The sequence below is a fragment of the Propithecus coquereli genome, unplaced genomic scaffold, assembly GCF_000956105.1.
Source record: "Propithecus coquereli isolate 6110/MARCELLA unplaced genomic scaffold, Pcoq_1.0 Scaffold456, whole genome shotgun sequence".
Lineage (NCBI taxonomy): Eukaryota > Metazoa > Chordata > Mammalia > Primates > Indriidae > Propithecus > Propithecus coquereli.
This window is the reverse complement of record NW_012150352.1, coordinates 1,087,797-1,103,721: the sequence shown is the minus strand read 5'-3', so window position 1 is coordinate 1,103,721 and position 15,925 is coordinate 1,087,797. Positions and strand designations below refer to the sequence as shown.

Below are 15,925 nucleotides of genomic sequence, written 5' to 3'. Positions count from 1 at the left end.
GGATATGGTTTTATTGTAACAATGAGCATGGCATAAATAAATGGAAGGTGGCAACCTGTTGACAGCGATTCCTGTCAAGTATCGTCAGATGGACTTGGGTTGCTCCTGGTAGGAATTCGATTTGCCGGTTTGCATGCTTGCATGTCCCTTGCTACCTACGGCACGGCAGGCCCGGGCTGTTCGAGGCCAGCCGCTCGGCGAGGACCCTCTGTCTCCTAGCCAGACTGGACTCCAGTTGTGGGAGTGGCTCAAACCCTGTTGCAGGCCATCCCTCCCCAAAGGGGGTGAATGGCCAGTCTGGGGTGCTGTGTGCCTGCTGTGAGCACAGGATGTGAGGCCCTGTGGAGGGTGACAAAAGGAACGGATGAGGTCATACTGCCGCTGGGTTGGGCGGGAGGTTGCAGCATGAGAGGCTTGACCTAAAGGCAGTCCACCGCGGCCGGCGCCTCGATGCCAGCGTGGCAAGTGGACTCCAAGGAAGGGTGCTGTCCAAGTGTTGGTTTTACCTGGTGCCAGGGGCCCAGGGAGTCCACTGTGAAGTCTGCTGCTGCTGGCCTATGGTCCAGTTGGCAAGACAGAGGTTGCCACATGCATGTGTTCAATCAGCTGAAGCAGTGTTGGGGCAGAAGGGTGGGAGAGACCCCCTTTGAGCCCTTTATAGCCAGGCATTGTGTGTGAAGCGCTTCCTGGGGCTTGTTTTATAGGTTTGCTGTGACCTCGCATGGGAATTTGATTCTCACTGGCCCAGTCTTGGTCTCTCCTGTCATAGCTCCATTTGTGATCTCATCCAGCCTCCCGGCTTTAATGCCACCTTTCCTTGACATCTTCCACGTCTTCATCTCCAGCCTGGCCTCCTTTCTGAGCTCCAGTCTGCTGTTTCTAGCTGCCCCTTCCACATCTCCATGTGTTACTTTGATGCCAAGTAGCCATGTCCAAACCAAACTCCATCTTCACCTGCCAGAACTCTCCTGGTGCCTTTCTGAAGTCCTTTCAATCCCTCTCTTTCTTATGCCTTCATACAACCCTCAGGAAGCCCTGTCACCTCAACTCCTATTTCCAACAACAGACGATTTCTTACCACTTAATGTCCTGGTCCAAGCTACCAAGTGAGCCTCTAATTCTCTTTGTTGTCACCCTTGATCCCTACTCCCCATCCGCATCCACCTACCTTTAGTTTTTCTGGACACCAGTGATTCTTTTAAGCTGTAAGGTGGTATAAAAGTGAGGCAGTGTAGACTCCAGCTTGCCTTGGGGATAAGGCAGCGGCACCATTTCTAGCTGTGTGACCTTGAGTAAGTGCTTTAACCTTTGTCACAGTGCTGTGTGAGTACTGGGTGAGGTAAAATGCTCATACCACTTAGGACAGCCTGGCTGAGGGTGGGCTGCCACTGCTGTCTTTGGATGTTGTGGCCCATCTCAAGATAAGAGCCAAAGTCCTGGCAGCAGCCTGGGACACCTATCCCTGACCCACTTGCCCTCACTGACCTGGCCCACTGTCAGGCCCCCTCAGCCCACCAGTCCAGCCTCCCACACCATGCTCTGCCCTAGGGCCTTTGCTTTTCCTCTCAGTGTCACCTGGAATGTCCTTTCCTCCCAGCCTTGCTACCTACCTGGTTCACTCTCTGCCTTCAGGTGGATGCTGGCTGTGAGGGAGCCCTCTTTCTGAAGCTGCCTCCTCTTCCTCAGCCCTTCCCTTGTTTTGTTTTAGCTTGAACACTTTTCAGCACATGTCACAGTACATGCTTTTCTTAGTTGTTACTTGTCCATCTCACCCGCTGAAGTGTGATCTCTGCAGGGCAGGGGTTTCGCCTGTCTTGTGTCTGCGGCATCTAGTATGGTGTGTGTGCCACATGGAAGGCGATCAGCGGACGTGGTTGAATGGATGCAGAAAGCTTGCAGGGGAAGAGTAAGGGACTTGCCCAGGACTGCCCGCCACTGAGCTCTGGAGCTGGGCAGGTTTCCTGCTTTCCCAGGGAGTGCATCCTTCCTTCCCTGGCTCCAGGACTCCCTGCCCTGCACCTCTTCAAGGCACTGCCCTTTGGCAGTTTTCATCTTTGCTTGGTGCTCCCACACTGGCTGCTTCCTGGCCTTTTAACATGGTAACAGGCTTCCTCATCCCGTTCTCCCGTCCTCCCAGCCTCCAGTCTTCTTCAGGTTAGCTTTTTCTGCCCCAGAACCATGGATTGACTCACGAGGGTCTTTGCAGGCCTGTCGGGTCGGATGGCCTACTCCTGGTCTTATTTGTGGTCTGGAGCACTGGGCATGCCGACCTGTGTGTCGCTTCTCTGAGGTGGTCTCTCTTGGTTGCCAGGAGACTGGCCTCACCCCACTTGGTGCTCCTCATGCCCACCTGGCTATTGGTTGCAGCCTGCTCAGCGCTGCAGCACTCCGAAGGCAGTGGTCAGCTCTGTGCTGTGTTGCCTTGATGCTGAGCACCTTTGACGGTCGTGCCTTTGGGGAGGTGTTGTGTTAAATTCCTAATGAGTTAAAAAGTGTTAGGACATCTTAGAATCTAGAAATACAGTGACAGTGCAGTGGTCATTGCCCTGCCAACATGTCCAGACCCTGGGGACCTTGTCGCTTGTTCACGTAGCGCCTTCCTCCGAGCAGACGGTTAGCCAATAGTTGTGAAGTGTGTTGATGAAACCTAAAGCAGCCTCCGGTTTTCATGTTATGTTCCCTTCAAAGTACAACCACCATACTCTGTCCCTGCACCGTAAACTTCTCAAACGTGTGATGTCTGCTGTTTCCTGTTCCTTCTGGGAGCCTTTGGAGTAGTCCCTGAAACCGATCAGGCTGTCACATGGTGTGGGCATGCGTGTGTGCATCTGCACAAGTGTGCACAGCATGTGCATGGGTGTGTTTCTGTGCACGTTGTGGGAGTGTGCATGCACGTGTGTGTCTGTCTGCATGTACTTCTCCTGCCGGGCCCTGGGTTTTCTGGCTGCCCTGCCCCCCGACCCGCCTTCTCTGCCTCGTGGCAAGTCGTGCTTCCTCTGTAGTGAGGCTTCCTAGAGTTGCATCCTTAACCCCTGGGAAGCCGTCCTCCTGCGGCCTGGCAGCTCCCTCCTCGTTGGTGCGTGTCGGTCTTCCGTCCCTGGGCCCGTCACGGCACCTGTCAGTCTCTGCAGGCTCCTGCCTAGGTGCTGGAATCCATGTGTCCCTCCAGGGGAGGAGCCTTGCTCATCTCAGTTCCCTCTTTTCTCTGCTCCCCACCTCCGTCGGGTCAACAGGCGGGGCCAGTTCTGTGGCTGTTCTTGACGTCTCCAGCCCCATTGCCAGGGCTTCTTTCACACCTGCGTCCTCTGGCGTGGAAGACTGTCCCATGCCTCGGGTGCCGCTGCCTCTGCCTGGCACAGCTGTCAGTGTCTTTTCTCAAATAGACACCTAATTCTGACCCCAAAGTTGCTTCACCCTCGGTGGCTTCTGTTGTCCCCATTGTGGAGCCAGGCTGCAGGTGGCACCCAGGACTCTCTGTGCCTTGGCTGCAGCTGTCTTCTGTAGCTCTCTCCAAAACCCTGGCAGACTCCCTTCCCCACAGCCACCCACCCCTCTCCTCTACCGGGAACAACTATGCCGCCACCTCTGGTGACCTCAGCACGCTGCATCACTCTCCCCGTCCACGTGCCACCTTGTGGGCCCAGGAGAGCCCTGGGGCCTGGGTAGCGGGGCGCCTGGCCATGCCTCTGAGGCCCTAGTGCCGCAGAGCTGAGCTGAGGGCCTGGTGCTCGCCCTCTGACTGACCCCGCCCTTGCAGGTGAGTGGATTGTTGTGCTCTGAAGGCCTGAGGGAGGCCACATGCCTTATGGGTGTTCCAGAAAGGTGCCTGCACCGCTCTTGTTTACCTGTAGACTGAGGTAGGGGAGTGCTGTGGTGCAGTTTAGTATAAATTTTTTATCCTTTTTGAGCCTTAAGATTATATTATTTTTGTGCTCCTGAAGTAGGAATTAAAGCGCACAGTTAATAAAATATTAAACTTTGGACTTAAATTATAATTTAGGTTCTGAAAGAAGAAAGTAAGGCTAGTTTGTTCTGATCCCTGAAAGGTTCTCTTAGGCATGTCATTTCAATCTCTTTACTACGCTGTTAATGGCGCTTGACTTTGACTTGGTACCCGGGAAGTCGAAGGTTTCTGTCATTTTGTGATGATACTTTTAAATTTCTTTGCAGGTGGAAGAAGAAAGGTGCCACTCCGGCATGAAGACAGACTCGCTTAGTCGCCAGTCACTTAAGCTGAGTGCATTGTGATTTCCAATAATTGAGGCAGTGGTTCTAAAAGCTGTCTACATTAATGAAAAGAGCAATGTGGCCAGCTTGACTAAGCCGCCAGCACACAGCGCGGCAGGACGCGCCCGGGTTTCGGCGGACTTGTGCATGTTAGCTGTGTAGATTTATGTGAGGGCTTGTAAAACTCTGGTCTTTTAAAGTAGTCTTAAGCGCTTTTAATATGGAGACAGATGAGAGCCCCTCTCTGCTCCCGTGTGGGCCCGCAGGAGAAGCGGTGATGGAGAGCCGAGCTCGCCCCTTCCAAGCGCTGCCCCGTGAGCAGTCTCCACCACCTCCCCTGCAAACGTCCAGTGGTGCAGAGGTAATGGACGTTGGCTCTGGTGGTGATGGACAGTCCGAACCCCCTGCTGAGGACCCCTTCAACTTCTACGGAGCTTCTCTTCTCTCCAAAGGATCCTTCTCTAAGGGCCGCCTCCTCATAGACCCGAACTGTAGTGGCCACAGCCCGCGCACCGCCCGGCACGCACCTGCGGTCCGGAAGTTCTCCCCTGACCTTAAGTTGCTTAAGGATGTAAAGATTAGCGTGAGCTTTACTGAGAGCTGCAGGAGTAAGGACAGGAAGGTGCTGTACACAGGAGCGGAGCGCGACACGCGGGCAGAGTGTGGTCTGCTCCTTAGCCCTGTCAGTGGGGACGTGCATGCTTGTCCCTTCGGCGGGAGTGTTGGTAATGGGGTAGGCATAGGGGGTGAGAGTGCGGATAAGAAGGATGAGGAGAATGAGCTGGATCAGGAAAAGAGAGTGGAGTATGCAGTGCTCGATGAGTTAGAAGATTTTACTGACAATTTGGAGCTAGATGAAGAAGGAGCAGGCGGGTTCACGGCTAAAGCAATCGTTCAAAGAGACAGAGTGGACGAAGAGGCCTTGAATTTCTCCTATGAGGTATGTTGGCGACCCCTCCTTTGGTGGGCTCTTAGCAATCCCAAAGGGGTTTGGGAATTGCAGCATCTTTTAAAAGCAGGGAAATTTAAAAAATGAAATGCCTTTTGAGGTGGGATAACGTTAATGTGGAGAAGAGAAAGATGTAAGGAGTCTGGATTTTTAAAGTTTTGTTAATGAAACGTTTGGCCGATGGGTTGGCCTTGAACCCTTTATCCAGCCTGAGTTGGCAGGTGCTGCTGAGAAGCGCTCCTTGGTGGTGTGTACACCTGGACCAGGTGTGTTGGCATCAGCTTTCGGCCTCATCCTGTTTGTTTTTCAGATGACCACACGCCCCAAAGGCACACCTAGGCCCCCTTGAGTGCACCTCTCTCTGTGTCTGTTCTGGTGAACACGGCTGGGTTTGCCCATTGTGCAGGAACTTAGGCTCCGGGGCCGTGGTGTCTGAACAGCATGTTTTGCAGGATGACTTTGACAATGATGTGGATGCTCTGTTGGAAGAAGGCCTTTGTGCTCCCAAAAAGAGGCGAACAGAGGAGAAATACGGAGGAGACAGCGACCATCCCTCTGACGGAGAGACAAGCGTGCAGCCTATGATGACCAAGATTAAGACAGTGCTTAAAAGTGAGTTGGCGGCACACGAGCAGTGTGCACTTCCAGGGCAGGAGAAAGGCAGTTGCTTCCTTAGGAAAGATGCTTTGGCTGGGCACAGTGGCTCACGCTTATACTCCCAGCACTTTGAGAGGCTGAGGCAGGAGGATTGCTTGAGGTCAGGAGTTTGAGACCAGCCTCAGCAATACAGCAAGACCCTGTCTCTACATAAAATAAAAATCAGCCAAGCATGGTAGTGTGTGCCTGTAGTCCTAGCTACTCTGGAGGCTGAGGCAGGAGGACCACTTGAGCCCAGGTGCTGGAGACTGCAGTGAACTATGATGGTGCCACTGCACTCTAACCTGGGCAACAGAGCAAGACCCTGTCTCTTAAAAAAAATGCTTTGAAAGCTCTCTGGTGCCAGGCAGTGGGCTGGGTAGAGGCATGTGTTTCGGGACAGGACAGTCATGTCTAAGGACAAAATAGACCGGATTTGGGATTCAGGAGGCCTGCTGACGCACAGCCCACGTGCAGATCCTGGAAGGTGTCATGGAAAGCACAGAGCAGGGGGTATTGGGAACAAATTAAAAATTTAGAAACAAAAGAAAAAAAAAAGCAAGTGAAATCTAAAGGGGAGACTGTGCAGAGGAATGGGGAGGGGACTCTCAGGGATCAGGAGCAGACCCCAAGGAGGGGCCCTTGGTGTGTGCTGGGAGCCAAGACCAGAGGTGGGTGCTCAGTGAAGTAGCAGGTGGCGGTCCAGGTTTTTGTTTTACGCCAAGTGTCACAGAAGCCACCAGAAGCAGGTGGGCATTACCTGATTTTTGTTTGAAAGTGTGGCACTTCGGTGGGCAGAGGAAGCTCCCCAGGCAGAGGTGGAGGTGCTTTGGAGGTACAGACGGTGGGACTTGCACTTTGATTTTGGGGGGAGCAGTTGGAAGGCGCCCAGAGTAGCTTCGTGAGGCTCTGTCTTTGATGCAGTGCAGGTGTGGGAGGAGTCGGGCTTGGTGGCCTGGCGGCACCTGTTAGTGTCCCAGTGGAGGTGTTGGGCTCAGTAGAGGGTCTGAAGAGACACACAGGGACCTAGGCACACAGGTGAGACCCTGGTCTGAGGGCCACGGTACAGAAGGTGGCAAGGTGCGACTGGGAGGAAAGCAAGGGGTGGATGACACAAGACTCCTCTCCCTGGGCTGCTGAGAGGACGGCCAGCAGCACGAGGCGTCATGTGCTTCTGCCCATGTAGTTGAGCAGGAGGACTGGGGGGATAGGTGGTGACAGGCAGGATGAACCCGGGGATGCAGCTTCTGGAAGAGGCAGGGGCAGTCTGCCTCAGAGCCTGGAGGGCTGGCTCCTGCCCCTCTGTGGTTTCAGCAGGCCCACTCCAGGCAGGGAAGCCCATGTCCATTCCGTGCAGCCCACACATCAGCAGCAGGCCTGGCCTGCCTACCTGGGTGCTCATACACAGATAGTTGCGTGTGAGCTCTTCAGGTGGCTGGGCTGACTTTGTGTCCGCTCACTGTCACAGAGGAGCAGCCTGGCCGTACCTGTGTCCCATCTTGTGCTTGGCTCTGTATTCCATTTGCCACTTCTCCTTACTTGGCCCAGGGCTGCAGTGAGGCAGCTCCGTTTTGGCAGAGACCCTGGGGAGAGCACCCCATTGTGTGCATGTACCCTGACCTGTGTCACTCCCTTCCTGGGGCTGTCACCTGACAGGTCTGTGTGTAGGTGCCAGGCCCAGGGTTAAGGCTACAGCTGGGTCCCGGCCGTGAGGTGCCACTTCCTTTCCTGAGAGTCACTGGAACCTTTTTCTCCACGTATATTATTTTAGATTTCATTTGCTTTTTTTTTTCTTTTGTTTCTAAATTTTTAATTTGTTCCCAATACCTATAAAAAAATTAGTTTTAGTTAAATCTTTGCCTTGCACTCCTCCTAGCAATAGGTCTGTCAGGCAGGTGTTGAGTGGTTGATAAATCTTAAACTTCTTGCTCGTGACTGCCTGGAAGGGTTTGGGAAGGGTGTCTTAAAACCCATTTAGAAACTTATTAATTCCAAGTAGTGTTTCGTATGCTGGTGAGAAGTGTGTAGCTCAGTTACAGTAAAGACTTGTCACCTGTTCACTGGGAGCAGCCGCTGACAGACGTGCAGTTTATCAGCAAGGCTCACTCAGCCCTGGAGTGCCCCTGGCCGTGGCCAAGCAGGCAGGAGAGGACTTTTGTCTAGCACAGCCCTGTTCTGTGCTCCTTCATGTGCTCGTTTGACACACTGCATGACCAGCTTGTGCCACATGCTGTCCTAGGCCCTGGGGGCATGGCAGTGAGCAGGGCGGACAGGAGATTAGGCTCTCTGGGAAGACCCAGGTAAACAAGTACACAAACAGGGAGCAGTTTCACCTGCAGGAGGTGCCCTGGCAACAGTTCTAAGTGTTTTTAAAGTGATTGTGGGATGTTCTCATCTTCCGTGCAGGTCGTGGCCGCCCACCTACGGAGCCGCTGCCCGACGGGTGGATCATGACATTCCATAACTCCGGAGTCCCCGTGTATCTACACAGAGAGTCTCGGGTGGTCACCTGGTCCAGGCCATACTTCTTGGGAACGGGAAGCATACGGGTAGGGGAGGCATCAGTCGTGACTTTAGGCTTGTAAGTTCTCAGACCAAAACTTGCACGTGTATACACATTGCACTGTAGCCAAACAGAGGCTGGTGAAAGCCATCAGATTTTCAGATTTTTGGGGTCATCCTTGTAATCTGTGTTGCATTTTCTGTCCACAGAAGCACGACCCTCCTCTGAGTAGCATCCCTTGCCTTCATTATAAGAAAATGAAGGACAACGAGGAGCGGGAGCAAAACAGCGAGCTCACCCCCAGTGGGGAAGTGTCCCCCGTCAAGCCCCTGACCCGATCTGCAGAGCTGGAGTTCCCCCTGGATGATCCTGACTCCATGGGCGCTGACTTAGGGCCCCCGGATGAGAAGGAACCGCTAGGGGCTGAGGCGGCCCCTGGGGCCCTGGGGCAGGTGAAGGCCAAAGTTGAGGTGTGCAAAGATGAATCAGTTGGTAAGTTTCCTGAAGGACCTGTCTGTGGGAGTGCAGCTGCATCCATGCCCTTCCCGGGATCTCGTTCCTCCTGCTAAAGGCCATCATCCCTAGTTCCTCTCTGTATCTGTGAAGAAGGTTCTGTGCCTGTCCTCTCATGTGGCTGGGAAGGCCTGTCTTCCTCCTCCCGCGAGAACCCGCCTGGTGCAGCTCCCCAGACCCCTGGCCTGCGCTCTGCAGAGCTGCACGGCTACGGCTGCTTTGGGGAAATGGCTGCCAGCACTGCCCAGGGGCCTTTGGCTCTCTGGTCACTTGTATGATCTTTCTGGAAGCCTTGTTTTTTCAGTAGGATTTGCACATGTTGCATTGTTTTGATTTTTCCTGATGAGCCCAGAGTGAGTCTGTTCAACGCATGTACTCAGTGTTGGGAAACTGTCACTGTTCTGTGACCGTTCTCTCTTAATTGCTGCTGTTGCTTTTGCATGTGTGCCGGTGTTTCTCATTCTCTCTTCCACGTCTTTTAGCTTAGTTCTACCCATTCGAGTCTTAGCTCTCTCTTCAGTGGTGGCAAATCTCTTTCAGCCCACCTGCTGGGTCACTCAAAGAGCACTTTCCATGTTCTGGGTTTCTGGTTGTCTGTATTGCTGCCCAGCCTATCCCGTAGCTCTGGAGTGCGAGGTGCCCTAGGAGAGCTGGCTGGGGTGGGAGCTGTTGCTGAGGATAGGGAGATGGCCTGGGAAGAGATGTGACACGCAGAGAGGCCACCAGGCAGGGAGCTGGCTGGTTTGTTACTGCGTGTGGAAGTGGCCGGAGGAAGAAAGCAAGGTGGTCAGAGAGGTGCGGGGCCACCAGTGCATGGGAGCCTGAGTTGCTACTGGTAGTCAGGCATTTGTTTTCCTACAGAGAGAAAGTCCAGAAGGCCATCTGATTTTTTTTTTCTTTTTGGCTTCCTTTTTTTCTTTTCATTTTTATATTCTTGATTTTGTTCCAAATAAAGGATATCCCACAAATTTGTCCATAAGTGACCTGCCAGAATGATCTGTGCTGGCAGACTGAGGGACCTGATTCTTTGCTTTTGCTGCCCTTTGAAGGGATGGGAAAAGGGAATGGGTGTCAGGTGGCCTGTTTACTGGGCGGCCTGTCCCTGTCCTCCGCACTAGGTTGCGGGGACGTGACTCCTACATTGGAAGTTTAGTAATTGGGTTCTCTGGTAATCCCGGACAGATCTTGAGGAATTTCGGAACTACCTGGAGAAGCGTTTTGACTTTGAGCAAGTTACTGTGAAAAAATTCAGGACTTGGGCTGAGCGGCGGCAGTTCAACCGAGAAATGAAGCGGAAACAGGCCGAGTCTGAGAGGCCCATCTTGCCAGCCAATCAGAAGCTCATCACTTTATCAGTGCAAGACGCACCCACAAAGAAAGGTGAGTCGGGCTTCCAGATTTTAATGTCAAGAGACGGGTTATGCTATTATTTCTAAGTTGATGTGTTTAGAGCGTGTGTCCTGTGAATTGCATTTCATTCAAAGCTCATGTTTATCGCATGATAAAAATGCAGCGTCTGCCACGCGCCCGGTGGTGGGCCCTAGTTAGTGATTCAGTAATGCGACGCTGCCAGGTCCCTGAGCGCTTGCAGCAGTGCTTCTCACTGTTGCTGAGATGGTCTTTCTTGTCACAGAATTTGTCATTAACCCCAACGGGAAATCTGAGGTCTGCATCCTGCACGAGTACATGCAGCGAGTCCTCAAGGTCCGCCCTGTTTATAATTTCTTTGAATGCGGTAAGTTTGACCTTCCCCATTCCAGTCCTAAACAATCACACAGGTCACTCGGTCAGGGCTGGGGAGGTGGGAGCTGGCCGTGAGCCCTATTCTGCCGGCATGGAAGGAGTGTACAGGGCAGAGATGAGTGTGCTGCAGACATGCTTTGTTGTTGTCATGGAGCTGCGCCCTGCCCGAGGGGAATGGTTCTGCTTTCCCTTTCCAGTTTGTCCCATCTGCCTCGCTGGCTCCTGCCCTGTGTTGTCGCAGAGCCTCCTTGTGAGCAGCTGCCCCACTATCGTGTCCTTTCCCTGGTCTCCTGGTACCCCTGGGTGGCCGAAGGGTCCTTGGCCTGCACTTCCCTGCAGCTGCGTCTCCCATGGGCATCCTCGTCACACCTTTGTGAAGACCAGTGTGTCTTCCCATTGGAAGCCAAAGCCCAGAGGGTCACTCATCATTTGGGTGTGTTTCTTTGGCAAACCACATCTTGTGCTTCCTGCTCTGCCAGTCCTGTGACTGTCTTTCATAGACGTTCGTCCCTGTCCCAGGAGGCTCTGCCCCCAGCCTCCTGGCTCCTCTCCGCTCCCCACCCCACCATCCCCCATTTCCCTTGATTACCTGGCTGTGCCCTCTGCTGCTGACTGCCCTGTGGCCCGCCTCCGTGCCTCAGGAGCCCCCAGGTCTCTGCAGGGCAGCTCCTGACTCCTCCTTGTCTGTCAGTGTGGGCAGACTGTGTGTGCGCATGCTTTTGATGTCTTGGCAAGTGTGTTTTAAAACAAGTAATTTTAATTTTAAGAGAACCCAAGTGAGCCTTTTGGTGCCTCAGTGACCATTGATGGTGTGACTTACGGATCTGGAACTGCAAGCAGCAAAAAACTTGCGAAGAATAAAGCTGGTAATGTGCCTGCTGGGGTGTCTCAGGGACACGTGTGCCTGGTAATGTACTTGGTGGGGGTCTCAGGGACACGCCCCTGCCACATCTGCTTCTCCCACTGTGGGTAGGCCGGGGCTGAGCAGTGGTGACAGGTGGGGTTGTGGGTGGGACATATTCATTTTATTTATATAATCATCTACTTTGATTTTTAAAATTACATGCTCTTTGGAAAAAACTCAAATAGAGTGAAATGTGAGACTTAAAAGTAGAAGGCCCCTCTCTGCTGAGTGACACCTGGGCTGGTATGTCCCTTCCTTGTCCCAGCCACGCACAGATTTGGGGGTGTGCTCAGCGCTAACTGGGCTGTGTTGGGTGCACACTATAGCACGAGTTTGTTTTTAAACTGAGCAAATGTGGGCACACAAGGAGAGAAGAGTCGGATCAGCATGCTTTCAGCATTCTCAAGTGGTTTAACATTTGCGTGGACTGTCCTGAGTCCTTCAGACTCCGGATTTGGGAGTCACCACAATTGCTCACAGCATAGCATATCTCCTTGAAAACTTATGTCTGGACCATGTCCTTCCTGTTTGCTTTTGTGCTGGGACTAGTAACAGCCGGCACTAGTAACAGCAGGCACTAGTGACAGCTGGCACTAGTGACAGCTGGCACTAGTAACAGCGGGCACTAGTAACAGCTGGCACTAGTAACAGCCGGCACTAGTAACAGCAGGCACTAGTAACAGCCAGCACTAGTAACAGTGGGCACTAGTAACAGCCGGCACTAGTAACAGCGGGCACTAGTAACAACGGGCAGTAATAACATCAGGCGCTAGTAACAGCCGGCGCTAGTAACAGCGGGCACTAGTAACAACGGGCAACTAGTAAGAGCGGGCACTAGTAACAGCGGGCACTAGTAACAACTGGCAGTAATAACATCGGGCACTAGTAACAGCCAGTGCTAGTAACAACTGGTGCTAGTAACAGCCGGTGCTAGTAATAGCCAGCACTAGTAACAGCGGACACTAGTAACAGCTGGCACTAGTAACAATGGGCACTAGTAACAGTGGGCACTAGTAACAACGGGCACTAGTAACAGCGGATACTGATAACAGCTGGCACTAGTAACAGCGAGCAGTGTTTTGCAGGAGACTGTTCTGCCCCAGCATCAGGGTTATTTGGCCTCTTCTGAGGTGTGAGCCACATTGCAGGGTGGTGTTGGGTACACGCTAGGCTGTCGCACCCTCAGGTCGATTCTTGGGGTTGCTACCATTGCTGTGTCTCCCAGAGCAGGTCTCAAAGCAGGAAGTGTGTCAGTTGTATCCTGGTCACACTAGGTCTCAGGGACAGTGCAGTGTTTTTTGCTCATGGGAATCAGAGTGTCCCTTGGTGTTACTTCCTTTTGATGGCAGATGCTGAGGACGGTTGGGAGCCTTCTGCGTTGTAGTTACTGCCTGTCCTTCCCTCTGCGCCACTGTCCTGGGTGTGCACACTTCTCCCTAGTCACTAGGAAGGACTCTGTCTTAGATTCTGCCTGAAAGACTTTTTCGGCTCAACAAACTGGGTGTTAGCAAGGTTTTGAGCCAATTACCTGTGGGGCGGGGCCTGGCACAGGGATGGAGAGGCCCCGGGGAGCTTCCCTCTGCGGGCTCACCCGCTCTTTCCCTCGTGCTGCAATCCACTTCCCCTGCCCAGACCGGCTGCCCTCTGTCAACGTCTCTCCTTGGATCTCCTGCAGCACTTAGAGCTCTGCAGGGTCAGACTGAGCTGAGCCACCAGCCCTGTGGCCGTGATAGCCCTGCTCACGTGGTGCCTGTGCTTTCAGCCCTGGGCTTTCTATCCCTGTGTTCTTCTCTGCAGACACTTTCTAGAGTGTCCCTCAGTCCTGGCCGTATCTCCCTGCCTGTGGCAGGCCCTGCCACTGCTGCCTGGTCTGGATGCCTGCAGCCACCTGCTCTCTGGCCTTCCTGCTCAGTCCAGGGCCTACTGAGCCGTTTTCTTATACACCGCCCAAGGGATTCCCTAGAACACAGATTTGAACACCACCGCTCCCCCTCCCCCTCCCACCTGCTCCAGGACCCCTGGTTGAGAGAGCACATGCTCTCCATGTGGCTCGTGGGCTTCCTGCAGCCTGCCCCCTATCTCCTTTCCTCAGGGTGGGCTCTTCCCTCTGTGCTCTCCTGACCCTGCCTCTGAAGTGCTGCCACTCCCCGGGGCTTTCACTTGACCCCTGAGCTGTGGGATGGAAGCCAGTGCACAGCTCATTCTGCAGCTGAGTGGCATGTCTGCCTGAGCCCTGGGAGGAGGGCTATGCCCAGGCCTCACCCTCAGGCTTTTTTTTCCCTGTAGCCCGAGCCACCCTGGAAATCCTCATCCCTGACTTTGTTAAACAGACCTCTGAGGAGAAGCCCAAGGACAGTGAAGAGCTTGAGGTGAGTGTCCTGGACCTGCCCACTAGAGCTCCAGCTGCACTGCAGCCACCCACTCTGTTGGCGTGAGCCGGGGCTGGCCGCGGGCTGTGCTTGTGCCCTCCACGCTCTGTGCCAAGGATTTAGTCCTCCAGCCTCCAGGTCATTCTGTTCATATTTCATAAAAGAGGAAACTTGCTTGTCTTTGTGCAGGCAGGGAAAAAAATGTACTTTTTGTTGGAGATTTTTGTCCCTTGTGTTTTGCAGCCTTGCATGTGCGCCATAAATGTAACTGTGTGGTGGGAATGAACCTTTGAGGCACAGTCTACAGGATTTAGATTGTTCTTTATACAGTTTACCCTTGAATAGTGCAGGGGTTAGGGGTACCAACCGCCATGTAGTTGAAAATCCACGTATAATTTGACTCCCCCAGATCTTAACTACTAATAGTCTACTGTTGGCCAGAAGCCTTACTGATAACATAAACAGTTGATTAACACATGCTTTGTATGTCGTGCATTGTATACTATGTTCTTACGATAAAGTAAGCTAAACAAAAGAAAATATTATTAAGGAAATCATAAGGAAAAGAAAATATATTTACCATTGATTAAGTCAAAGTGGATCATCACAGCGGTTTTTTATCCTCATCGTCTTCAGGCTGAGTAGGCTGAGGAGAAAAAGGAGGGGTTGGTCTTGCTGTCTCAGGGGTGGCAGAGGCGGAAGAAAAATCTGCATATAAGTGGACTCTTGCAGTTCAAGGCCATGTTGTTCAAGGGTCAATTATATGAAGAACCATTTAAAACTAGTTGTAAACCTTTTCTGAGTAAATATGGTTCTATGCTTATTTGTAGCAAGGGCTTCTCAAATTCTGAAGGATTTGTTCTTTTATATGATAGTTTTATTGAGATAATTTATGTGCCATAAAGTTTGACCTGTTAAACTATACAACTCAGTGGATTTTTGTGTACTCAAAGTTGTGCAGCCATCACAGCTGCCTGATGTTAGAACATTTCGTCACTCCTCAAGGACACGCCCATACTCATTAGCAGTCACTTCCAGTCCTCCACAACCGCCAGTAGCCACTATCGTGCGTTGTCTCTGTATAGTTGCCAGTTCTGGACAGTTCATGTACATGGAATCATACAATATGTGGTCCTTTGTGACTGTCTTTCCTCACTTAGTGTCCTGTCTTAGCTATGGGTTTTATCAGAGAGAGGAAATTTCCTTCTTTCCTGGTTTGCTAAGAGTTTTACCAGGAATGGACATTGGATTTTGCCAAATGTTTTTTCTGCTTCAGTTGAGCTGATCATGTGGTTTTCTTGTTTTTTATTTTACTAATATGGTGTATTATATTGCTTTTTGAATGTTAAACCAACCTTACTTTCCTGGGATAAATGCCACTTGATCATGGCATGTAATCATTTTTTTTTTTTTGAGACAGAGTCTCACTCTTTTGCCCAGGCTAGAGTGCCGTGGCGTCAGCCTAGCTCACAGCAACCTCGAACTCCTGGGCTCAAGTGATCCTCCTGCCTCAGCCTCCCAAGTAGCTGGGACTACAGCCATGCACCACCACGCCCGGCTAATTTTTTCTATATATTTTTTTAGTTGTCCAGCTAATTTCTTTGTATTTTTAGTAGAGACGGGGCCTCGCTCTTGCTCAGGCTGGTCTCAAACTCCTGAGCTCAAACGATCCATCCGCCTCGGCCTCCCCGAGTGCCAGGATTACAGGTGTGAGCCACCATGCCCAGCTGCATATAATCATTTTTATATGGATTTGTTTTGCTCGTATTTTGTTAAGGATTTTTGGATATATAGTGCTAAGGAATAGTGGTCTGTGGTTTTCCTGTGATATCTTCGTCTAGTGTTGGTATCAGCGTAATACTGGCTTCATAAAATGAATTGAAAGTATTCCTTTTCTCCTAGCACTCCAGGAGGCCGAGATGGGAGGATCACTCGAGGTCAGGAGTTCGAGACCAGCCTGAGCAAGAGCGAGACCCTGTCTCTATTAGAAATAGAAAGAAATTAGCTGGACAACTAAAAATATATAGAAAAAATTAGCCGGGCATGGTGGCACATGCCTGTAGTCCCAGCTACTTGGGAGG

General features: G+C 52.1%; 1 protein-coding gene across 1 annotated transcript in view; it reads left to right on the top strand.

Annotated features, from left to right (window-relative positions):
• Positions 1–4,170: 4,170 nt before the first annotated feature.
• The window catches only part of DGCR8 (DGCR8 microprocessor complex subunit), a 28,289-nt gene continuing 16,534 nt past the window's right edge, over positions 4,171–15,925 (top strand). The window contains exons 1-8 of the mRNA XM_012654972.1: positions 4,171–5,167; positions 5,629–5,788; positions 8,219–8,361; positions 8,525–8,807; positions 10,011–10,208; positions 10,462–10,563; positions 11,339–11,437; positions 13,762–13,844. Of these exons, the coding sequence (XP_012510426.1) occupies positions 4,448–5,167; positions 5,629–5,788; positions 8,219–8,361; positions 8,525–8,807; positions 10,011–10,208; positions 10,462–10,563; positions 11,339–11,437; positions 13,762–13,844 (1,788 nt within the window). The 5' untranslated portion in view covers positions 4,171–4,447. The remainder of the gene's footprint in view (positions 5,168–5,628; positions 5,789–8,218; positions 8,362–8,524; positions 8,808–10,010; positions 10,209–10,461; positions 10,564–11,338; positions 11,438–13,761; positions 13,845–15,925) is intronic.